The 25,317-nt window shown below is 43.6% G+C and overlaps 1 protein-coding gene and 1 pseudogene across 1 annotated transcript; one reads left to right on the forward strand and one right to left on the reverse strand.

Moving 5' to 3' along the window:
• The first annotated feature begins 446 nt into the window (after positions 1–446).
• LOC136452332 (putative uncharacterized protein YDL057W) lies at positions 447–21,901 on the forward strand (annotated as a pseudogene).
• Positions 21,902–21,981: 80 nt separating this feature from the next.
• Positions 21,982–24,284, reverse strand: LOC136452333 (large ribosomal subunit protein eL19x-like). Its single transcript, XM_066452950.1, has 5 exons — positions 24,074–24,284; positions 23,309–23,431; positions 22,922–23,235; positions 22,386–22,435; positions 21,982–22,254 (listed from the first exon to the last, which is right to left on the reverse strand). Exons 1-5 carry the CDS (start codon positions 24,183–24,185, stop codon positions 22,230–22,232), a joined length of 624 nt encoding a protein of 207 aa, XP_066309047.1. The 5' UTR covers positions 24,186–24,284; the 3' UTR covers positions 21,982–22,229.
• Between the last annotated feature and the right edge of the window lie 1,033 nt (positions 24,285–25,317).

A 25,317-nucleotide genomic window follows, 5' to 3' on the forward strand; every position in this document is an offset into this window, starting at 1 on the left:
AAGTTACTCTGTTTTGGGAGCTATAACTTTTCCAAAAGTATCTTCTAGAGAAATTTCTTAAAAAAGCCCGAGAAGCTGATCTGAGAGTAGTCCCAACGCACCAGCGCAATTAGTAGCCCTAACCTCCATGTATGCTTCAAAGCTTCATGTCACAAATATTGATGGTTTGGCAGATTTGTAAAGTTACCTGCAGAGGCAACGGCTGCCCCAACTGATGAATGTACTGATGTTTTAATCAGTCTGATTCAGAGAATTGCAACAAAGATAAATTCAATCAGAATTACTGGATATCATATCATTATCCATCATACGGAAAAACAACTTTATCAAACTTTTTGCATTCATAAAACACCATGAGAAGATAACACGTCTTTCCGTTGGTAGTTTGCACAACTGCGTCATGTTGCAATCACAAACCCAACTAAAATCGAAGACTTCATGCTCCTTATTACTTCGAAAGTTCGAATTTGAATATGAAACGGAAAGATGAGGAAGCGCCGTAGTGGGATTGAAATAAACTCATCATATATTTGGTAACCTTGTACGCAATTGGTGGACGAGTCTGTTAGGATTTCCAATCCAACGCCCTAATCAAAACGAGGATTTTCAGACGACGAATCCCTTCTTCCCTGATCTTACTGAGCAGCCCGGCGGCGTGGTCCACGCCGGACGGCCGGAGTCCTCCGATCCGATCCCGCCCAGGGTGCAAGGTCACCGCCGGCAGCCACACATGGCCCAACCACTCGTCTCCTCCAAAGATGCCCCCGATCTTCGTGAGCGCCTCTCTTTCTCTGGATTATTACTTCTGTATTTTTATCTGCTCTCGTTGCAAGTAAACAAGACGATGGCCGGTGACTAAGATTCGCAGTAGTGTCTTGCCAGAGAGATTATCACCGATTTGATGACTCCATCTTGTTTCTGAACAACAGCTGCTCCGGAACAGAGAGTCGTGGTAGCGAACAAGCACGGCGAGAATCTTGTGGGGGATGCTGCACCACGCGGGGTCCAACAAGGTTGTAGTCCTACTAGTCCATCATGCGCGCCATCGCGCACGCCGGCAAATCATCCGGTTAAGGCGTAGGTAAAAAATATATTTAATATTTGCACAGAAACAATATTAGAAGCCTAATGTAGATACGTGATGTACAAAAACTTAAAGATTGGAGCTCTTTTTATATTTAATACGCTAAAACTATTCAGAATTCTAAATATGAAATGGTTGATGTGGTAGATTACATTTCGTAGCAAATACAGAGAAGGCAATGCAATAAACTATTTCAGGTCTTCACACTGCATGAGAAATATTCTAAAGTTTCAGTTTTGACACCGACGATCAACCATGAGTACTGATTTTTTTTTTTGTCTAGAGTCACACCGAGAATAGAAATTGGAAGAAGTGAGGAAATGGCATTTACCTTACCCAGTTAATAAGGCAATCAAGCTAATCCTAAAGAGAACCGGCATGCTTCTGATAAATAAAAAGAAGGATCCTCACTGATCAAATTGGCAAGCATTGATGCGAACAATGATCCAATTACAAGGACAAGAGATGTGATTGATGCCAGATTTGTTGACAAACCAACGGATTTTTTTCCTGTTCCGCAACTAATCAATTAAGTTAATGCTATACACACATATAGCTTGATCTGTAGTAGAAAGGACAGCTGAATAATTAAAACCGACCTTCTCGAAGAATCTGTTGATGGTTTTTCCAAAACTCAGGCCCTACGATATCAACATGCGTGGCTGTAACTTACAATCTTGATGTTTTTATGGGTTCCCCATAGTCATCAATCTTCACAGCTGTTTCTACCTACAGTTATACGCAATATATTATAAGAAAGATGTCTTGCATGACTGATAACATTTGCAGCATCACCTTCTCTCGGTAAACACTACATCCTTTGCGGAACATAGCTGGTTCATCGTCATAGTTTATCTGGAATTGTTGAGCAAGCAGCTCATTCTTGTCCTTTGCAAATGTTCCCTAGAAAAACTAAACTCGAATTAAAACATTTATACCATTGTGATAGACAGTTCACCAACTCAAGAAAATTTGTACTACCTTCAAAGCTAGCTGAAGCTCTTGTTCACTTTTTCCAGACTTCACCAACATCCAGAAGGAGGTATTGTACTGATTATTTATATGACCTGAAAGGCACAAACAAAGAATATGCATATCAGTGAACTAATCGAATTATTGTTCGATTCTGACACGTACATAGATGGCTCTTTTCTTTTTAAATTGCAGTGAATAGCCCAAACAAATTTACCTGACAAATCAAGATCCTAAAATCTCAAATAAAAGGCATCGTGTGCACACACAATCATAGGAGCAAGCACAATAACTAAAATGACTAAGCTGCAGGTACAGTTAAGGATTTAGGTGCGGAAAGGCACAAAAATAATTGTTGGAAGTATTTGAAGGAGTGGTTGTCCTCACTTTTCATGAGGATATGACAGATTAGCAAACTTAGTTAGAGGTGCATGTATATCTGCAAATAAAGAAGGAAGAATTACATTACCAACATACAGCACATAGGAAGATATTTTGCTTTAAAAACTGTGAGTGGTGCATGAGGTCTAAGCTTTAATACTCCTGTGCATGTTTCCTGAGTTCCTGCATGAAAGCATATATAGGTGGACTCAGTTTATATATTAAAAAAGGGAAAAAGGAAGAGTGGTCAGTTATGATTATAGAGTGCACAGATAAGAGAGCAGGCAGCATTAGATGAGGAAACCACATAGATAAATTGATGGGTAAAAATATAAAGAGGGTAGTGCTATAATAAATCTGTAAGGAAGACGTGTGTATCAGCTGTAAAAACTACAGTACTAACCAAATATGTAAGTTGCAGGATAGGTTGCACATCAGGTATAGAAATTATAGAAGAAACTACTGAAATGGCAAGAGTAGAGGATGGAACTCATTAATCTTTTTGCATTGGGAAATTTAAATACTAACAAAATAGGTATAGCTTTAATTTTGAAGAGTAGACTATGTAGATATAGCACTAACTTTACGTGATCCTAGGTATGAATTCCATCATTTATTATAACAGGAAAGGTAACATGTAAGACATGAGTAATAATTCTTTACTGCTAATGAAATAGGCATGGGAGAAGTAATGACACAGTAAAAATTAGACATAGCCTGGGCAGGCACTCAACGAGCTTCACATATAAGCAAGAACTGTCTAGTTTTGTTGTGTTTGTCGATATAGAATGGTTAATAGAACTAAATCGAGACATACATAGGTTATAACCTTGAACCAGCAGTGGATGATCAGCCTGACAAAAGAAGAGTTCCTCTTTCGTGTTTGTAGAGCGGTTGACGCGGTAACCTGTAAATATTTTTTTGTATAGGCAGATAGAAAATGCTCCAGCAATTAAGGCCACATATCGGATGGGTTATAAGAGCATGTAAGGGTTGTAAGGCTTACCAATATTGATGGACAGACCTTGGTGGTACTTTATCTAGGAATATTTTAGAGAGAATGTAAGTAGAATTTGTTGGCCGACTATAGAACCCAAAAACACGAAAACAGCTTTGCAACTGGGAGCAACAAGTTGTAAGTAACGGCAGCAAGAATCCATCAAACCCAATCAGCTGACTTTAATTAGAAAACATGAAAGATGACCACCAGGAATCCATCAAACCGTGTCAGATGACGTAATCAGAGGCATAAAAGTAAAAAAATATAAGTAACAAATGGCAAATTTTCATAGCCGGCTGAAGTAGGAAAAAAATAGCAAATGGCAAATGGTCAGAACATGAGACCATTAATGAATGTGGAATGCACGAGATGAATTGGCAAATGGGTAGGACAGGAGACTATTAGCAAATAGGCTTAGATCATATAGAAAGTTGGCAGAGACTCTTAAAGGCCTCAGTAATGTCTCAATCATCATTTGTTCATGAGTCTGGAGCTTCAGGGCATGCTGATAGCTAGGTCACTCAAAAAACTCCATAATCTAGGTAACAGGCCATGCCCAGTACCTCAAAGGTAAATGAACATCATATCGTATCCCTGATCAATGGATACTGAATTTTCATCACAGGCATATAGTAGGCATGTGTTTTAGGTAACAAACAGTTGCATGTGCTAGGAGGAGAACTTTGTAAAGAAGAAAACATTAGACCATAAGCAGATACAGGCGGGAGTGACGCAGGTAGCCCATCAATGTCTCGCCGCATGAGTAGGGCACTTAAATTCAAAACAAGGTACGTAAGGCTGAAGAACTGATTTAAAAAAAAATCAGCGATGCAAACTCATAGTTCTCTAATCGAAACTCTAAAAGGAAATCTACTTATGCTGATAGTCTGACATCAGTATTACTGATAGATCCATGCAAATACATGATGTGAAGATATATAATCGCAAGTGAAAGGATCAAGATGCCCAAGAGGGGGGTGAATTGGGCTAATTCTAAATTTTCTTGCAATAATTAAATCATACGGTTATCCCAATTAACCCCTTATGCCTAGAAAAGTGTTTCTATTAATCTAACGCACAACGGACTTGCAACCTATGTTCCAAACTTACTCTAGCATGGCAATTCTATGAATGTAAAGACAAGTATTGAATTGCTTAAAGTAAATGCTCAAAGTAAATAGAGAGAGAGGAACACGGTGATGTTTTGCCGAGGTATCGAAGAGTCGCCACTCCCCACTAGTCCTCGTTGGAGCACCTGCGCAAAGGTGTAGCTCCCCCTTGATCCGCGCAAGGATCAAGTGCTCTCTACGGGTTGATTCTTCGACACTCCGTCGTGGCGAATCACCCAAAACCGCTCACAACTTGAGATGGGTCACCCACAAGCTCTGCCGAGTGATCACCAAGCTCTCAATCACCACCAAGTCGTCTAGGTGATGGCGATCACCAAGAGTAACAAGCATGAACTCTCACTTGACCACGAGAAGCCTAATGAGAATGGTGGATGCACACTTTGCTACTTTTGATTCACTAATGAGGCTACTCTCTTGGATTCACGAATCTCAATCACCTCACAAGGACCTTGCTCTTCTTGGCAGTAACAAACGTGTTTCTTAGCTTTTGGAATGAGCAAAAGTGACTCCACACATGAGTGGAGCTTCTATTTATAAGGCAGTCTGAAAAATGAACCATTATGAGCTTCTGCTGGGTGACTGGACGCTCTAGTCATGTTGACCGGCCGCTCCGGTCAGTTCAACCCGCACACTAGTATTTAAGTGTTGACCGGACACTGACAGGGTCCGATCACCACTGACCGGACGTGTCCGGTTGCATTAAACCCTCACTGGATGCTTACTGTACTCGACCGGACGCTAGATCCTCAGGGTCCGGTCAGTATTGACCGGACGCATCCGGTTGCAGATTTCCTTCTCTGGAACCATACTGGAGTCGACCGGATGCTACCTCTCAGCGTCCGGTCACTTGACCACTCCAGTGTTCGGTCGCACCGAACTCAATTTCCTTGATCAAATGTACTGACTAGACCCTGCGGCCAGCGTCTGGTCGCACTGGAGCCAGCGTCTGGTCAGCATTTGACCCTCTATTCACTTCCAACTCTTGAACATATGTGAATGAAGTTTGCTCCATAGGATCATAGGGCTGTTGTGGAGCTACCTAGTGCTACTTTTAACAAGTGTGCACCACACCTAACTCACTAGACTCACCTAGGTCAAGCTACCCATCCATACCCCCCTTAATAGTATGGCCAATGGAAAAACAAAGTCCTAAACTACTCTAAGTGTCACTCCAACTCCAATCGACACTTAGAACTAGTCATCCTTAACCTTGTCGTCCATCCTTTGAAAACCGAAATAATTTCCATCGTAGGGGCATGACAACCTTGATTGCCCAATTGATCTCCATTACCATGACCTAACTTAATTGCCTCTGCAAAACACACGTTAGTCATAGTAATCTTGTATTGTTATTAATCACCGAAACCCAACTAGGGGCCTAGATGCTTTCAATCTCCCCCTTTTTGGTGATTGATGACAATACCACCTCGAGTATGTGAAAGAGTGAGGTTTTTGTTATGCTTGGTTCATATAAGCTTTTGTTAATAAGAACAAAAGAGTTAGGCAAGCTTATATGACCCAAGCCAACACGATGTACTCAAAAGATATGAAATAAGCATGAGTACAAGTAATAAAGCTCATTTGCATCGGAGTATAAACGCGGAAGCAAAGCAAATGAGCATAACACAAGTGATATGACATACCAATGAATACAAAGTAGAGAGCACACATGTCATGTATCACAATCACATAGATATCACTATCACATAGATATAATAATATGCATGAAAGTAACACACGAATACATAATAGTAATAGTGTATCACACAAATAAAACTCCAAATGTATATAATAAGCTAATACTAGATAACTAGCTCCCCCTAAATGTTGCTCCCCCTGAGTCTACATACTCAAACCCTCTCCCCCTTTGGCGTCAAACACCAAAACCTAAGGGTCGGTCGGCGGGGCTGCAGCGGATGAGTCGGGCGCTGAGGTATGAGGAGCAAGATGAAACTAGATGCCATCATCATCGGACCCTGAGCTATGTACTGACTGACCCTCTATGGCTAGAAGTGTCTCTGAAGCGGTCTAGGTCTGAGCTGGGGTAGGTGCGGCCTTTGATGCTGCTGGTACGTCTGTCGTAGGATCTGAAGAGGCGACAGACGAAGGGAGCCTCTGAGTAGTCACGGCGACAGGGGCTGCTGTAGAAGGACCGGCGGTATGCATATGTGGTAGTGTAGGCATGCCTGTCAACTCGCTGAAGGATGCTCCAAGACTCCTGTAGACTGACGTGTTAGGCACAAATAGCGAGGATGACTGATCTGGTGAGAAGCCCGTATGATATGGTGTAAACTGTAGGGCTACTACTAGCGAGGATAACCACTGGGACACTTATACTGTGGGAGAGGCAAACGGAGTTGGAGGCTATTCCTGACTCTGAAGCCCACTAGGCTGTACTACTGGAGTTGTCGAAGTGGTGGTAGGCTGAGCAAGCTAGGGTGAAGGCTATGGCAGTGGAGCCCCAAGTGCTGTTACTATATGCTGCATAAATCCCATAAGCTGTTGTTGCATGAGTAACTGCTGCTGATGCATCTGCTGCTACTGCTACTGGAGGATCTGCTGCTATCGCTAGAACTCATCCTAATGAGCCTGAAACTGTGCAAAGTTTGTAGCGATCTCCTAAGCCTATCATGCCTAATCCTGCTGCATCCGCTCAAGAATAGCAATCAAAGCGGGATCCGTCTGCGGTGCAGGTGGAGCGGAGTTGGAACTATCGGCCTCTGCATCATGTCTACGTGGAGGCATCTAAGGGATAGGCCGATAGTCGTCATCCGAACTGTCACTAGACTCGGTCCTCTCCTCCTGAGCCTCAAGCTCCTCCTCCTTAGTAGCGGCTATGCCTCTGATAATCTTGTCCTACTGAGCTGCTGACTCTGGTACATCTGGACAACGATGAGGCTGAGTGGGAGCCTATGGTGTGCTATGCCTGATCCTCTGTGCCATGTTATAAGCTAGAAACTTAGTGGTGGCACCTTTGTACTCTGCAACCATCTCAGGGGTCCTAACCTGCACAGCCTTAAGCATCAGGAAAGTGATCCAATGTGCATATGGAAGCTACCTATGACCCTTGAAGCCCTTAGCTATAGTATCCTCCATCTATGATAGAAGCAGGTCCCAAATGTCGAACACGGTCTGCTGCATCAGGGCATTAAGGAGCCAAAGCTGTAGGCGAGTCAGACCCTCTCTGTATCCCAACCTAGGAAGTAGTGTCCTCCTAATGATAGCCTCTAGCACTCGAGCTATAGGAGTAAGGTCCCTGAGGTTCCTCCTCGACCCCTCACCAAAGGGCTCCTTGAAGCAATGTCGCACAAGATCAGTAGGGGGCACCAACCCTCCATGAGGACACCTGGGAGGCTCCTGTTGTCCATAACATACCTCATGTAACCTGACAGGCTGCTCCTATAGCCTTAGTATCTCCCTGGCCCTAAAACTCATCACCCTGTAGTCTCTGCCTCTGAATGCAAAGTGTATGAAGTTATGCTGTGGGTCAACGTAGAGCGAAGAATAAAACTGCTGAACCTAAGATGGTACATACAGTCTAGTCTAGCCAATCAGATCTGTCAGCCCTGGAAAATATGATAAGTAGGGGCGGATATGCTCTTCGGCTGCTGCCACAATAGCCTCAATACTACAGACTCTCTGAGATCTGAACACTGCCCCACTGTTGAGATAAGCATTATAGAAATCCTCCTGTAGTGGCGTGTAGAAACCCTCTGCTGCTCTCTCATCCCTCCTCGAAGGAAACCACACCTCAAACTCTACAAATCTTAGCTGTCAAACCTACCTAGCTGTGGTGGCCCTTAAGTCAAGATGTACCACTGGAGGCGGACCCTATGGTCTAGGCGGTGGACGCAATCCCCTCCGCTGTGTTGGTGGCCTTGGTGAGACAGGAACATGGGTACGACTAGAGTGGCATAGCTGGGGAGCCTACTCGGTCTCCTTGGCCTCCTCGGCCTACTGGCCCTCTTGAGTCTCTGCTGGTGGGGGCTACTGCTATGGCTCCTGCTAGGGCTGAGGCTCCTCAATAGCTAGACGACATCCTGCCATCATGATAGTCCTAGGTGGACCACCATGATGACGCTCAGCCTCCTCAACTGCTGCCCTCTGTGCTGGTGTAAGCTGTTAATCTACAATGACAACACCACTGCGAGCACCGCCTCTCTCGGCACGCTCTGCAGCCTCAGCGACTGCTGCTGCTTTCACTATCTCTGCATCAGGATACTTGCGCTTCTTTGATGTAACCTGCTTCGTCGCCTTGCCTTTGGTTCCTACGGGCAAGCGAGGTGAGGGCCTCTGATCGTCATCTCCTAGACCACCACCAATGTTCTTGGTGCGAGCCATCTGATCTAACAAGAGAAACACTGCCGCTGACACTTTCAAGCCTTGGCCTCGATCCGTACTCACGAGCTTGGCTCCAAGTTAACTGACAACTGCACCTGTCACCTTAACGGCACCGACTCGCTGCACGATGGAATAGATTAATATATAAGTAAATACGATATATCTAAAAGATGCGAAACCCTATGAGAGCAAGCAATGTAGGTACGAAATTGAAGCGACTGGCTTGCTACCTGATGAACCGATGATCTGAAGAAAAAGAAGAGAAGCATCACGTGGGGGATCACCGGGACTGCTAGGGTTAGGGTTTGCGAAGCACTTCAATGAATCGGTGGCCCTGGATGATTTGAAATCAATGCTTTGAAATCTATCTAGGTCACGGGCAAAACACAGTGGGTGCTAGGGCATGGTCTTACCGATGGAGAGGAGAAAGAACGCTATAGTGGAGGCTTCGGTGGCAGATGCATGGTGGCGGTGCGGGAGTGGGCGACGGTGTGCGCACGAAGCTTGCACGGGCGATGCTGCGGCATCAGCGAGGGCTAGCGCTGGCGTGGTGAGCTAGCGTGGGGAAGAGTAGGGCTGACACAGTGGTGGTGGAGGCACGGCGGCGTTGGCACGGGAGGCACATGGGAGGCTTATGGACGCAGCGGGCAATGGAGCTCGTCGGTGATTAGGGCTTGGCGGCGGCGGAATAGGTTAGCAAGGACGGCACGTGCGATTAAATAGATCCCCCAACACGACAAGAAAGGAAACGAATAAAGAGTCCTAAAGCCACACGAGATCTACTGACCGGACGCTCCGGTGGTAGCGACCAGACGCTACCACCCAGCGTTCGGTCAATTCCAGAGAGGTCCAATTCCTCTAAAATCATGATCGAATGCGTCCAGTGGTCCATGACCGGACGCAGGTAGGGTCCGGTCAGTTGCTTTGAGCGCTATGTAGATCGACCGGATGCTGGAACCCTTCCTGATCGGAGGCTCAAACGCAGAGTCCGGTCACTCCCTCAGCTTTTGTTCACCTCCTGTGAATTGACTAGACGCTGGACAGCAGAGTTCGGTGCTGTGTCCGGTCACTCTTTTCCAGCAAATCTTCAATATTCCTCCGCGCTGCCTATTCCCAATCAAGTCCCAACATAAATAAGATCCAAATAAACACCAATTGGGATTGATGTGGGTGACCTCTCTCAAACCCTCAAGTTTTTCAAAATATTTTGCCTTAGGCTATAATTCATTTTAAGAAAATAGGCAATAAGAGGGCAAATGGAACAAAACGACAAAACAACATCCATGCATATGCAATACTTTGTAAGTAAATCTAGTTGCTTGTCAAGTTTGATCCAAGGTTAAGCTTCTTCACACGCTTTTCGGCGGTTATCTTAACCATGTTAGACAAGCCCTATATGCATTACCAAAAATCAAACATGTTGTATATTACAATGAATGCAAGGAACAACACAAGCTCAATTTTTAGTGAAGTTACTAAAATCAAGTACATTGAGCTCATTCTGCAATCTATAAAATGTAGCCTCATCTAGTGGTTTAGTGAAGATATCCGCTAATTGATGTTCGGTTCTTACACCTTCTAGTGATATATCATTTTTAGCAACATGATCTCTTAGAAAGTGATGGCAGATATCTATGTGCTTGGTGCGAGAGTGTTGAACCGGATTATTTGCAAGTTTTACCGCACTTTCATTGTCGCACAAAAGAGGTACCTTTTCTAGAACTACACCATAGTCTAGCAAAGTTTATTTCATGTATAAAATTTGTGCACAACAAGCACCCGTGGCAATGTATTCCGCTTCGGCGGTGGACAAAGCCACACTATTTTGTTTCTTGGAGGACCAAGACACAAGTGATCTACTAAGCAAATGGCACCCTCCGGATGTGCTCTTTCTATCGACTTTGCAACCGGCATAATCCGAATCAGAATAGCCAACTAATTCAAATATAGCTCCTTTGGGATACCAAAGGCCAATGTTTGGTGTGTGCTTAAGATACCTAAGGACTCTTTTTACAGCAATTAAATGTGTTTCCTTAGGATTAGCTTGAAATCTAGCACACATACACACACTAAACATAATGTCGGGCCTAGATGCGGTTAAATATAACAAGCTACCGATCATGGAATGGTAGAGAGTTTGATCAACTAGGTTACCTCCCTCATCTAGGTCGAGATGTCCATTGATAGGCATTGGTGTCTTGATTGGCTTACATTCATCCATCTTGAATCTCTTGAGAAGATCTTTTGTGTATTTTCTCTTGAGAGATGAAGATGCCTTCTTTTATTTGCTTGACTTGAAAACCAAGAAAGAATGTAAGCTCACCAATCATTGACATCTCGAACTCCTTTGACATTAATTCACCAAATTTTTTGCATGAGTCTTCATTTGATGATCCAAATATGATATCATCAACATATACTTGACAAATAAAGATATGCCCATCAAGCTTCTTGGTGAATAGTGTGGTGTCGACCTTCCCAATGGTGAAGCCTTTCTCAATGAGGAAGTCCCGAAGGCGCTCATACCAAGCTCTTGGGGCTTGCTTAAGCCCATATAGTGCCTTGGACAACCTATAAACATGATTAGGATATCTAGGGTCTTCAAACCTAGGAGGTTGATCAACATAGACTAGTTCATTAATAAAGCCATTTAAAAATGCACTTTTCACATCCATTTGATATAGTTTCATTTCATGATGTGATGCATATGCAAGTAGGATACGGATGGCTTCTAATCTTGCAACTAGTGCAAAGGTCTCTCCAAAATCCAAACCTTCAACTTGAGAGAACCCCTTTGCAACTAGTCTTGCCTTGTTCCTCACAACAACACCTTGATCATCTTGCTTGTTGCGGAACACTCACTTTGTTCTAATGACTCTTGCGCCTTTTGGTCGCTCTTCAAGAGTCCAAACTTCATTGCAAGTGAAGTTATTCAACTCTTCATGCATGGCATTGATCCAATCTGGATCTTTGAGAGCTTCTTCTACCTTGGTAGGCTCATAGCAAGAGACAAAAGAGTGATGAGCAATAAATGAAGTAAGTTTTTGAGATCGAGTCATTACACCCTTTGATGGACTCCCTATAATAAGATCTTGTGGATGATCTTGTAGGAGAGGTGTATTTCTTCTATTGACCACTTGAGGAGGAGGTTGTGGAGCATCAATATCTTGTGCTTGTACCACCATTTGCTCATGGGAGATATGAGTATCTTCATTTTCTACTCTCTCATCTTTTTCACCATCTTGTGGCACACTTGATGAAGAAGGTTGATCAATGATTTGTACATCATCTTCATCATCTTTTGGCTTGATGTCTCCCACCGGAATATTCTTCATAGCCTCCCTCAATGGTTCATCACCTACATCATCAAGATTCTCATGTGCCCCTTGGGAGCCGTTAGATTCATCAAATTCCACATCATATGTTTCTTCAACCAAGCTGGTGGCATGATTAAATACTCTATATGCTTTGGACTTTGATGAGTAACCAACAAGAAAACCAATATCACAACGTCTTTGAAACTTCCCTAGGTGTTGCCGCTTTTTGTAGATGTAGCCTTTGCAACCAAACACCCTAAAGAAGGAGACGTCCGGCTTCTTCCCATTGAGCAACTCATAAGGTGTCTTGCTAAGGAACTTTTGAAGGAATAGGCAGTTTGATGCATAGCATGCGGTGTTGATTGCTTCCGCCCATAGAGCTTTGGGGGTGTTGTACTCATCTAGCATTGTCCTTGCAAGAGTGATCAAAGTCCGGTTCTTCCTCTCAACTACACCATTTTGTTGAGGAGTATAAGTTGCGGAGACTTCATGCTTGATCCCAACTTCATCACAATAAGCTTTAATGTTTGTGTTGTCAAATTCTTTTCCATTGTCACTTCTAATCTTCTTGAGCTTCACTTCAAATTTATTTTGATCTCTCTTGGCAAACTTCTTGAAGCAAGATGCAACTTCAGATTTGTCATGAAGGAAGAATACCCATGTATACCTTGAATAGTCATCAACAATCACAAGACAATAGAGATTCCCTCCCAAACTATTGTATGGTGTAGGTCCAAATAAATCCATGTGTAGGAGTTCTAGCACCCTTGTGGTTGACATGAAAGCTTTGGTTGGATGAGTATTTGCAACTTGCTTGCTGGCTTGACATGCACTACAAAGCTTGTCCTTTTCAAACTTCACATCCTTCAACCCTCTCACCAAATCATTCTTCATAAGCTTCTTGAGTGAGCTCATCCCAACATGAGCAAGTCTTCTATGCCATAGCCATTCAAGTGTTGTTTTGGTGAATAGGCAAGTCTTCAAGTTTGCATCTTTGGAGGTGAAATCCACTAGATATAAGTTGTTGTATCTAAATCCATTAAATATCACTTGATTATCATCTACCTTGGATACAACAACCTCCTTCTCGGTGAACAAGCATTGGAAGCCAAGATCACACAATTGTCCAACGGATAGCAAGTTGAAGCTCAATGAAGCAACATAGAGCACATTAGAGATGGAATGATCATTTGATATTGCCACTTTGCCCAATCCTTTAACCTTGCCCTTTGAGTTATCTCCAAATGTTATTTTCTCTTGTCCATCTACCTCTTCATCTAGTGAGGTGAACATACGAGGATCATCGATCATATGTTGAGTGCAACCACTATCAATAACCTAATGACTTCCACCGGTCTTGTAGTTCACCTACACACAAGAGATTCAAGCTTTAGGAATCCAAACTTGTTGAGGGCCCTTCACCTTCTCAACAAGTGACTTAGCCACCCAAATCTTATTAGGCCTATTCTTGTTAGGGGGACCTAAGAACATGACTTTCATCTTTCCACTAGAATCCTTTTTAAGCATGTAGTGAGCATTGAAGGCAAAGGGTCTAGCATGCTTGAGCAAGGGTTGTGGCGGTGGAGTTTGGCACTCATGAGCAAAATGGCCTTCTTGTCCACACTCAAAACATCTCTTTGGCTTTGGCTTTGGCTTTGATTGTTGTTGTTGAACTTGAGCCTTCTTCTTCTCTACACTTTCCACATATCCAATACCACTTCTATCCATCTTCATGACAGTGTTCATGAGTAGCTCACTTTGGAGGTGCTTGCCTCTAGCAAACTTGCTCAACCCAATCTTGAGATGCTCTTTCTCCAACTTGAGCTTCTTATTTTCTTCCTTTAGAGCATCATCTTTCTTCTCTTCCTTGAGCTTCTTGTTTTCTTATTTGAGCTTCTCATTCTCAAGGATCAACTCTTTGTCATGATCAAGAGTTTCTAGCACAATGGTGTTGTGGCTTTTCATTTCTTCAAGATCTTTCATGAGCTTTTCATCTGTGTTCTTGAGCTTGACATATTCATCATAGTCATTGCACTCAACCACTTGCTTGCCTTTGCCACTAGATCATTGCTCAATGCTCTCATCAATCAAATCATCACATGATGTAGCTATATCAATCTTAACAACATGGTTAGTAGCATCATGTGGCTCATTTGGTAAAAATTCTTGAGCAATAACAAGAGTATCATGATTGATCTTAAGAGTTGTATACTCATCTTTTAGCTTGTTGTGGCTAGTGATGAGCTCATTGTGCACCCACTCAAGTTTATCATGTTTATCTTTAAGCTCTTTCTTAGAAGATTTGAGCTCCTTGAGTTTGGATGACATAGCATCATTAGTTTCTCTAAGCTCATCATTAGCCTTTTCCAATGTATCGCACTTTGCTAAGAGTGAATCATTTTTAGCATCAAGCTTTTCATTTTTAGCTCTACTCTTTCTAATGATCTTAGTGTATTTTCTTAGTATTTTGACAAGATCATCATATGAAGGTGAATCATCATCATCGCTATCGCTATCATCATCACTAGCTTACTCATCATCACTACTATCATCATTATTAGTTACCTTGTGTTCACCCTTGGCCATAAGGCATAGGTGTGTAGAGGATGATGGCGATGGTGGCGGTGAAGATGGAAGATCAATAGCAATGGCGGCCACCTTCTTATTGTCACTATCATCATCGGATGATCCACTAGATGAATCAATATCCGTGAGCCAATCACCGACGATGTAGGCATTTCCACTCTTCTTCTTGTGGAAGTCCCTCTTTTTGCCATCTCTCTTCTTGTATTGCTTGTTCTTCTTCTCATCTTCATCTTCATTACTTGAGTCATCTTTCTTGCCCTTGTTCTTGTTCTTGAACTTGTCTTTCTTAGGCTTAGGGCATTGATGTGCTAGATGACCAAGTTCACCACAATTAAAGCAATCCATTTCGGAGATTGGCTTTCTTCTAGAGCTTGTGAAGAACTTCTTCTTGCCGTTGAACTTGATGCCACTCTTGTTTAGCTTCTTTAGCATCTTGGTGGCTTTCTTCACCATGAGAGCAAGATTTTCATCTTCATCTTCTTCATCACTTTAGCTCTCATACTCAAGTCTTGCTTTGCCCTTGTCTTGGCTAGCTTTGAATGCTAAGTCCTTTTCTTTCTTCTTGGTAGAGGATGAGCCATCTTGTGGCGTGATGTGCATGTACATCTCATGAGCATTGATCTTTCCCAAGATTTGTGTCGGTGTAGTGGTGGAAAGATCACCTTGGTGTAACACGGTCACAATATGCCCATATTTGTCAATGGGGAGGACACTCAAGATCTTTCTCACAACATCGAATGGTGACATTTGAGTAAGTCCAAGCCCATTGACTTCCTCTACAAGAACATTCAAACGTGAATACATCTCATTAGCACATTCTTTGGGAAGCATCTCAAATGAATTTAGCTTTTTAATCACAAGATGATAGCGTTCCTCACGCTCACTCTTGGTTCCCTCATGGAGCGCACAAACGTCCGACCATAGTGCATGGGCGTCTTTGTGGTTCCTTACACGGTTGAACACATCTTTGCAAAGGGCTCTAAAGATGGTGTTTTGAGCCTTTGCATTCCATTTTTCATAATTAACCTCATCGCCTTGTAAGTTAGTAGCATCCCGAGGTTTTGGGAAGCCTTGTGAGGCAGCTCTAAGAATACCAACATCTAGAGCTTCTAAGTACGCCTCCATGTGGATTTTTCAATATGGAAAGTCATCTCCCTCAAAGATAGGAGGAGGTCCATCCCCGTGAGACATCTTGCTCTAAGCGGTTAAGCTTAAAAACATGAGCACGAGGCTCCGATACCAATTGAAAGGATCAAGATGCCCAAGAGGGGGTGAATTAGGCTAATTCTAAATTTTCTTGCAATAATTAAATCCTATGGTTAACCCAATTAACCCCCTTGTGCCTAGAAAAGTGTTTCTATTAATTTAACGCACAACGGACTTGCAACCTATGTTCCAAACTTACTCTAGCATGGCAATTCTATGAATGTAAAGACAAGTATTGAATTGCTTAAAGTAAATGCTCAAAGTAAATGATCAAAGTAAATAGAGAGAGAGGAACGTGGCGATGTTTTGCCGAGGTATCGGAGAGTCACCACTCCCCACTAGTCCTCATTAGAGCACCCACGCAAGGGTGTAGCTCCCCCTTGATCCGCGCAAGCATCAAGTGCTCTCTACGGGTTGATTCTTCGACACTCCGTCGTGGCGAATCACCCAAAACCACTCACAACTTGAGATGGGTCACCCACAAGCTCCGTCGGGTGATCACCAAGCTCCCAATCCCACCAAGCTATCTAGGTGATGGCGATCACCAAGAGTAACAAGCACGAACTCTCACTTGACCATGTGAAGCCTAATGAGAACGGTGGATGCATAATTTGCTACTCTTGATTCACTAATGAGGATACTCTCTTGGATTCACGAATCTCAATCACCTCACTAGGACCTTGCTCTTCTTGGCACTCACAAACGTGTTTCTTAGCTTTTGGAATGAGCAAAAGTGACTCCACACACAAGTGGAGCTTCTATTTATAAGGCAGCCTGAAAAACGAACCGTTATGAGCTTCTGCAGGGTGACCGGACGCTCCGATCATGTTGACCGGATGCTCCGGTCAGTTCAACCCGCACATCAGTGTTTAAGTGTTGACCGGACGCTGGCAGGGTCCGATCACCACTAACCGGACGCGTCCGGTCGCATTAAACCCTCACTAGATGCTTACTGTACTCGATCGGACGCTGGATCCTCAGGGTCCGGTCAGTATTGACCGGACGCGTCTGGTCGCAAATTTCCTTCTCTAGAACATTACTGGAGTCGACCGGACGCTGCCTCTCAGCGTCCGGTCACTTGACCACTCCAGCGTCCGGTCGCACCGAACTTAATTTCCTTGATCAAATGTACTGACCGGACCCTGCGGCCAGCGTCCAATCGCACCGGAACCAGCGTCCGGTCAGCATTTGACCCTTCATTCACTTCCAACTCTCGAACATATGTGAATGAAGTTTCTTCCATAGGATCATAGGGCTTGTGGAGCTACCTAGTGCTACTTTTAACAAGTGTGCACCACACCTAACTCACTAGACTCACCTAGGTCAAGCTACCCGTCCATATCCCCTTAATAGTACGGCCAATGGAAAAACAAAGTCCTAAACTACTCTAAGTGTCACTCCAACTCTAATCGACACTTAGAACTAGTCATCCTTAACCTTGTCGTCCATCCTTTGAAAACCGAAATGATTTCCATCGTAGGGGCATGACAACCTTGATTGCCCAATTGATCTCCATTACCATGACCTAACTTAATTGCCTCTGCAAAACACACGTTAGTCATAGTAATCTTGTATTGTCATTAATCACCGAAACCCAACTAGGGGCCTAGATGCTTTTAGCAAGTATTTGTACCAGGATGATTTGGAGACAAAAAACAGGTGAGGACAAAACATTTATCAGTACCAAATAAATAGCGGGGCTGTGGATGGCAGGCTAAAAGATCTATAGAAATTTTTATCAGTAACAAACAATAAGCAGGGTCATATGTTTTAATATTCCTGATCCATCAGACCATGACCCCATATTCCTTTTTGATAAACAAAGATCAGGCTGGAAAAGGTGAAACAAAGATGAGCACATGTATTTTCAATGGAAAATAGAAAACATTATGCTCTACATTCAGGTTGAAAGAGGTGAAACAAAGATGAGAACATGTATTTTCCCAATGCAAAATAGAAAATATCATGATCTAGATGGCAAAGGCAAGGGTGTATATCGTCAACTACTCTATTTTTAAGATGCAACACAAGTACCTGATTAATTAAGATATAAGACAATCTATCTATGACGTAAAATATGAATAGAACTTTTTCCCGTGTGTCCTTATAGAGCACAATCATATCCTCAGGTACACAATATATGAGATGCAAGACTGGTAGCTGATTGATTAAGGCAGAAGACAATCATCTGGGAATAGTTTAGCAATTAACTTTATCTTGCAGTTGAACAGTATAACATGAGACATGGGATTAAGATCAAGTACAAAATGTAACAAAACATAAAGGGTGCTAGGGTTGGAGATGGAGCACACTTATCTGTGAAGCTGGAACAGTTAACTGGCGACGTAGATGAACAGAAAACAGTTACAACGCAGGAACCCTAACGAAGCTAGGGTTTCATGGAGGAGTGAAGCACGTGTGCAGAGGATGGGGAAGAGGTAGGGTAGCCGCCGGGGCCCACCCCAGCAGGAGCGCCGGCCGCAGGGGGCGCGGGCGCGCCCACGCATTGCATCCGCCGCCGCATCGGGAGGGAAGGGGAGAGAGAGGGGAGGGCTCGCGCTGTATCCAGCTGCTCGCCGTAGATCCACCGCCTCCGTTGGCTGCGCGAGGTCGACGGCGTGCTCCGGCCTCAGATCGGCCGCCGGGAGTGGCCCCGCGAGCGGCCGCTCCAGATCCACCGCCGAGGTTGCCGACGTGACCTTCCCGTCATCATGCACGGCCACCACGGAGGTTTCTCCGCCGGTAGAGGGCTCTGGCGCGTCATGGCGTCCGCTGGCTGCCCACGCGGCCGTGGGGACGACCGACGACGGAGGGGCGAAACCCTAGGCGGCGGGACCCGCCGCGTTGCGTCGCGAGGAGGAAGCAGCGTGGTGGAGGTGGTGGTGGAGGAGGAGGAGGAGGGAGGCTGCGGCCGCGCGGAGGGCGGGCCACCGACGAGGTCGTCCCGCGCCGTCGCGTGAGCCGCGTCGCGAGCTGGTAGCGAGGGAGGGAGAGAGAGACAGAGAGAGAGAGCGAAGACAAGGAGGGCGTCGGGGCCGGGGAGACCCGCCGAGGGATTCGTCGCGGGCGGCCGTACTGTAGCGAATGGCGGAGCCAACACGGGCCGTCGATCGGAGAATCGGATGGGGGGGATTTCGGGTGACGTGGCCAGCCTGGTTGGCGGCCAAACCTTCCCGGTTTGATAATAAGAGATGCCATGGATTTGCGGCTTGCAAGGTACTATACATGAGTAATGTCATGCTCTGGAGAGGCTTTTTCCTTGTTGTCTTCTAAGACATGATTGGCTAAATCTTACTTTTAAAAAAAACTCGACCCGGGGGTGAGACAATCCCTGGACATTGTGCTTAAGAAGAAGACATTCTCACGCAGGTTGAGAAAACCCCGAACCTCTGCCCCACCCATACACAGAGGCACCGCAACTCCCGTGAGACTGGGCTGTCCTTAGACCTGTGCTTTGGCGTGAGGCAGACGAGGGGATTTTTTTCAGTGCGCAGATAAACTGCGTCTCCTCCAGTCAACAAATCCGGTAGGAACATACATACACCATGTTCGCTTGTTGGTTTCAGCCAGGCTTATTCAACCAACCAAGTGTTTTCCTCTTACAACAAACCAGCACCAGCCAACCCAAACCAGCCCAGAAACCAACCAGCGAACACGCCGATAATTTTGTTCCTAATCTAATATAACGTAGCACTCTGTTTTTAGGATGATAGCATCATGATTGATCTTGCAGCTGCATTGACAAAGAAAGGGATGAGTGCGTTTCGCTTTGATTTCAGTGGAAATGGGTAAGTTGCTCGTGAATTTGTGGATCTACCTGATACATCCTGACTATATTATACTGCAGTATTGCCTTAATTTGAGATTTTACCTGTATCATAGACCTGTATTGTATTTTTACGCACAGGGAGACCCACTTTTCTTCTCCAGATCCAGAGAAATAAACATACAAAACATGTGTTAAACGATTCCCCTTTTTTTCTGTCTTGCACCTAAACTATTTGAATTGGAATTTGCTTTTTTTCTGTCTTGCACCTAAACTATTTGAATTGGAATTTGTTGGTGTATTTGTTTTGTACTGTATATTTTTACTTTGAATAACAAAAACTGGTTTGTAGCTACATTCACATCATGCCTCTGATCATGCTTTTCAGAGAAAGCCAAGGTGAATTCCAGTATGGCAACTACAGGAAAGAGGCAGATGACTTGCATTCTGTCGTCTCACATCTTTACCAGAAGTATGATGTAACACCAATTGTTGGCCACAGCAAAGGTGAGTTATAGCAGTCCTTCTACTGTTAAGTTGCTATAATTTATTATTTTTTTAATAAGGTGTTGTTCCATTGAACATAGGTAGCGAAAAGAATGTATAAGTTCGACAAGAACTTGCATAGGGAATCATACTTTGAAAACTTTGTTGTATATTTGTGTATAACCACGTGCAGCATTATTTGAGTTTAAAAAAATGAAAAATGTAGCTCCAGTTAAGTGTCACTCAGTAAGAATATATCAAGTTAGCTTTCTTCGTTTATGTCTTTCTTTTGTGAGGAAAAGTTGGTTTTCATGTAGTTAGATGCTATGTTTTCATCCTCTCTCAGTCTCTCTAATCTCATTTATCCAAAATGAAGCTGTAGCCACCCCAGCTATCCTTGCAATGATCTAGCTAATTTTGAAAAGTCTCTGAGTTTGTATTTGTTTACCTCCAGGTGGAAGTGTGGTGGTTCTATATGCCTCTATATATGGCGATGTTCCTGTGGTTGTTAACCTTTCTGGTCGATTTTACTTGGAGAAAGGCGTTGAAGAGCGTCTAGGCAAAGAATTTATGGATCGGATAAACAAAGAAGGCTACATTGATGTCTTGAACAAATCAGGTAAGGAAACATATATGAACTTTTATATGCATGGCTATTTACATGTGCAGCTTATTTCTCTTTCGTAGGCATCTACTGACGTTTGTTGATTCCAATGTAGGAATTTTTTTGTACAGAGTAACAAAAGAGAGCCTGATGGAACACTGATATGCATGCAGCAAGCCTTTCCATCAGCAAGGAATGCAGGTTAAGAAATTAGTCTAAGCGTTATTTACCCTTTCAGCTAATCAACAATTAGAGAAACTAGCCGCATATAATATTTACATTATACTTGTAATTTCCAAGTCTTTTACAGAACCCAAAATAGTTCATTTCTTGCATGATTGGCTAAGTGTGTGTTAGAACAAAATTGTCCTCATGCAAATTGTTCATCTACTCTTTGTCCAGGTTCTTCACTATTCATGGTTCAGCAGATAAGATCATACCTGTGGAAGATGCACATGAGTTTGCAAGGCTTGTACCAAACCACAAACTGTGTGTCATCAAGAGAGCAAATCATGGGTATACTTCTCATCGTAGACAACTTTGTGACGCTGTCATAGACTCGATCACATCCAACGTGGTATAGAGAAACTGCAATTCGCCTGTTATTTTCTTGGTAACAAGTGTTCTGCAATATGTGGAGAACACTAGGCTAAGTGCATCTGCAATCTGTGGCGAACATTAGACAAGGTAAAGGAGCGAGTTCAACATTAGACAAGTAGGATGATTGTAAGCATGTCTTTTTCGTAGATGAATATGAATTGCTGCCTTTTCGACCACTCTGGATTCTTTTTTGCTCTCCCTTTTTTTCTATAAAAACAACGAGCACTGACGTCCCTCCGAGCTCGCCTGCGCGCCGGAGCACCTGAGCACGAGGCGAGGGCGCGGGGCGAACCACCCCACTGGTTCACCGTGCACGAATGCACGATGCTGGAACGGCCTGATGCAGCACTATGCGCAGCCGATGGAGCGGGATCATTCGCGATGGAGGCTCTTTTGGAGAGCCAAATGGTGTACAGGATGATGACATATGATCACTACAGTAACTACTAATTTGCGAGACTTGATCAAGAGATATTCACCACAAAGAATGGGATACCGTTGCTCAATCACACAAGAACAATAAGACTAATTTTCATAAAACATAACCACATTTCCAGAATCATCTGTCAAATAAACATTTTTTGGGATCCTGTTCCAACGAAACTCCATAAACAACTCTACTGCATTATCCAACAGAACAGTCGAGATATGATACTCAGAATATCGAGACAGGAAACTATATAATAGCAAAATAGTTCAGGCGCTCCAAAATTATGCTTATATAGTACTAGAAAGCTACAGCTTTGTTCCAATACTTCACTTCTTTGCTTTCTTTGGTGCCCTGTGACATGGGTCAAATGAAAAAAAAAAACACATCAATCAATAACAAAAACATGAATGAAGAGAACACATCAATCAATAACAGAGACATGATAAATCCAAGGAAACAAAACCAAGTTCCACGGCACTTACCCAGTAGATGGAGCTGTGGCTGAGACTGGTGCTGTTGGTTCTCTCGGGCCCTATACGATAAAAGCAAACCTTTTAACATAGATTCTAAACGAATCATAAGACCTAAATGTACCAATCATGTTCCCTCCATTCTAAATTATAAGATGTTTTAGCTTTTCTAGATGCATTGATTTTACTATGTATCTAGACATAAGTGTATATCTAGATGCAGAGCAAAATGTATGTATCTAGAAATGCCAAAACGTCATATAATTTGGAATGGAAGGAGTAGCCATTTTAAAAGGTTAAGGAAACATAAACTACAATGCAGCCATGAGTTATACAAAATATACCTAAAAATCAACCTAGCAGCATGTCATTTAAAATGTTAGCACATTGATCCACCATTTTTATTCAACAAATCAAGACCATAGCAATTGACAAATTTCACTACACCGTAAAAACCATTAAAGATATTCCAGAACATTATGAGAAGCAGCAGCTGCACCCATGTTCAGAAACAAAAGGAGGTATGGATCAATATAACATTATCATACCTGGGCCAACCTCTCCTCCCTCCTAGCAATCTTCCTCTCGCGGCTCGCCTTGCTCTTTGCACGCTTGGCCTCAAACTGATCAGAAAGTGTCTTCTCTCTGAGCTTCTCAGCCTTGGACTTGTGGATACTCTCCATAAGCACCCTCTTGTTCTTGAACATGTTACCCTTGACCTTCATGTACATGTCATGATACATGTGCTTGTCGATCTTCTTGGCCTCACGGTACTTGCGGAGCAGGCGCCTCAGAACACGCATCCTCCTCATCCACAGAACCTTGGTGGGGAGCCTAGCCTCCCTGGTACCCCTACGCTTACCTATAAAGACATCGGATTAGCACAAGTCTACCCATCCTCGAAAACTGAACATAAATGAGTTGCAGCAGCATACCATATCCAGAGTGCCGTCCCTTCTGCTTGGCCTCATGTGCCCTTCTTGCACGGGATCTTGAGTGGATCTTCTGAGGCTTCTTGATGATAAACCCATCCTTAACCAACTTCCGGATGTTCTGGCCTGTAAGTATTGCAAAAACATGGTCAGCTTATTTTCCTTTAAAAAGTTAGAGCAGAATAACAGGCATAGAAACAACTATATTTGCCTAGGGTTTCCATTATGTGAAGTAAATGTGAAACATTAAGTTCATGGTGATTGTAAAAGACATGTACATAAACAATAATACATATAATACATAAAAAGAAATAATCACAAACTGGATTTGTTACTTCAAGCAAACTATAATTGCATCAGCTTAACTAGTATCATAGACAAATTAGAAACTGCACGGGTACACACGTAACAAGCTAGAACATGTACAGCCTACAAACTAGACATAAACAATAGTCTTTAAGGGTGACCGCAGGTAAACACCAGCGTAACATGATGGTGGAAAGAATAAGGCAGCGATTGATCCAATATAAGCACTGGCAGCCAGGGCATGTAAACCGATTAAACTATCCATCCGCCTTTGACCATGCCCATAAACTGAACCAGCAGACCCAAACAAGAATTCCAAAAACCACAGCGAACGTCGAACATATTCCGTCTAATCGAACTATCCCGATTCCCGAACGAAGCAGATAAATACCTCACCCACAGATCCATACGACCCCAACCCGGTGAGCAATTAATCAACGTGGGGAAGAGGATAAGTCTTACGGGAGTTGGCCATGGAGATCTCGCTGACTTCATTGGGATCAAGCCAGACTTTGCCTTTGCCACACTTGAGGACGCTCGCGGCCAGGCGCTTCTGCAACTTCAGCGACACCATCTTCGCCGCCGCCGATAAGCTCTCGCTTCCGTGTACCTGTGGTGGTGTGGCGGCGTCCCAGGCGAATGCGGCAGGCGGCGCAGGGGACTCAAGTGTGGATATGTGGTGATACCTGATGCCATGGGGATTAGGGTTTTGTGTGGGCTCTAAGGTGGACCAGGCCTCCGTTCGCTCATTCCTATTGGGACATGGCCCATTTACAAAACAGCACAGCTGAACCGCGGCGGCGTTGACGAGCTGAAGCACGAGGGGAAGGTGCAGATGGGCAACGATTCATCGAGTGTGCCGAAAGCACTATAACATAGCCTTTGTTTAGTTCCAGAAATTTGGATTTCGGGGCTACTGTAGCACGTTCGTTTTATTTGGCAAATAGTGTTCAAACATAGACTAATTAGGCTCAAAACGTTCGTCTCGCAATTTCCCACCAAACTGTGCAATTAGTTTTTCTTTTCGTCTACATTTAATGCTCCATACACGGGCCGCAAACATTCGATGTGACAGGTACTGTAGCAACTTTTTTGGAAGTTGGGGTGAAACTAAACAAGGGCATAATATCTCTGCAGACTAAACCTATCTAAGCATGGACTGTGGGGCTTATGTCCCATTCGCTGGTCTGAAACTTGACTGAAATTGGCTGAAAAATACTGTTCCGACTAAATTGTTGTGAGAGAAAAATATTGTTCCGGCTGGAAAAAGAAGCCGAACAAGCCAAATATAGGATAAGCCGAATATGGGGTAAGATTGAGCAACAGTGGAGATGTCATAATTGTTTTCTTCTTTTAAACGCAGTGTAGACGTAAACAAAGTTAACAGAAGAAAAAAATGTTGTGCAACCTTATTTCTCTCTTTCTTCTTCTTTATCTCCGTATCATCAATTTCATATCAACATTGGGGTTCATCATTTACAAAGTTAATAGATGCCCGCCTATCATTTCTCAGTTTAATTAATTTTATAATTAGGAAGATCTGATCCGATGCAATTTAGAAGAAAATATTAAACACCATTTAGCTTTGGCATGGCAATCCCTCTCCCACTCACGCACACCACTGCCCTTGAATCCAACGAAACAAGATCGTTTGATGTACGACTACGACACGAGGTGACATAGCCACTGACATGTGGGGTCGGATC

The sequence above is a fragment of the Miscanthus floridulus genome, chromosome 5 (genome assembly GCF_019320115.1).
Source record: "Miscanthus floridulus cultivar M001 chromosome 5, ASM1932011v1, whole genome shotgun sequence".
NCBI lineage: Eukaryota > Viridiplantae > Streptophyta > Magnoliopsida > Poales > Poaceae > Miscanthus > Miscanthus floridulus.

Bases quoted from the DNA above. Each gene is read 5' to 3' on its own strand.
- LOC136452333 (XM_066452950.1), bottom strand. From the start codon at position 24,185: ATGGTGTCGCTGAAGTTGCAGAAGCGCCTGGCCGCGAGCGTCCTCAAG. The intron at 23,432-24,073 runs GTAAGACTTATC...CAATACTTACAG, and splicing joins GATCTCCATGGCCAACTCCC to GCCAGAACATCCGGAAGTTG. The intron at 23,236-23,308 runs GTATGCTGCTGC...ATGTCTTTATAG, and splicing joins GGGACGGCACTCTGGATATG to GTAAGCGTAGGGGTACCAGG.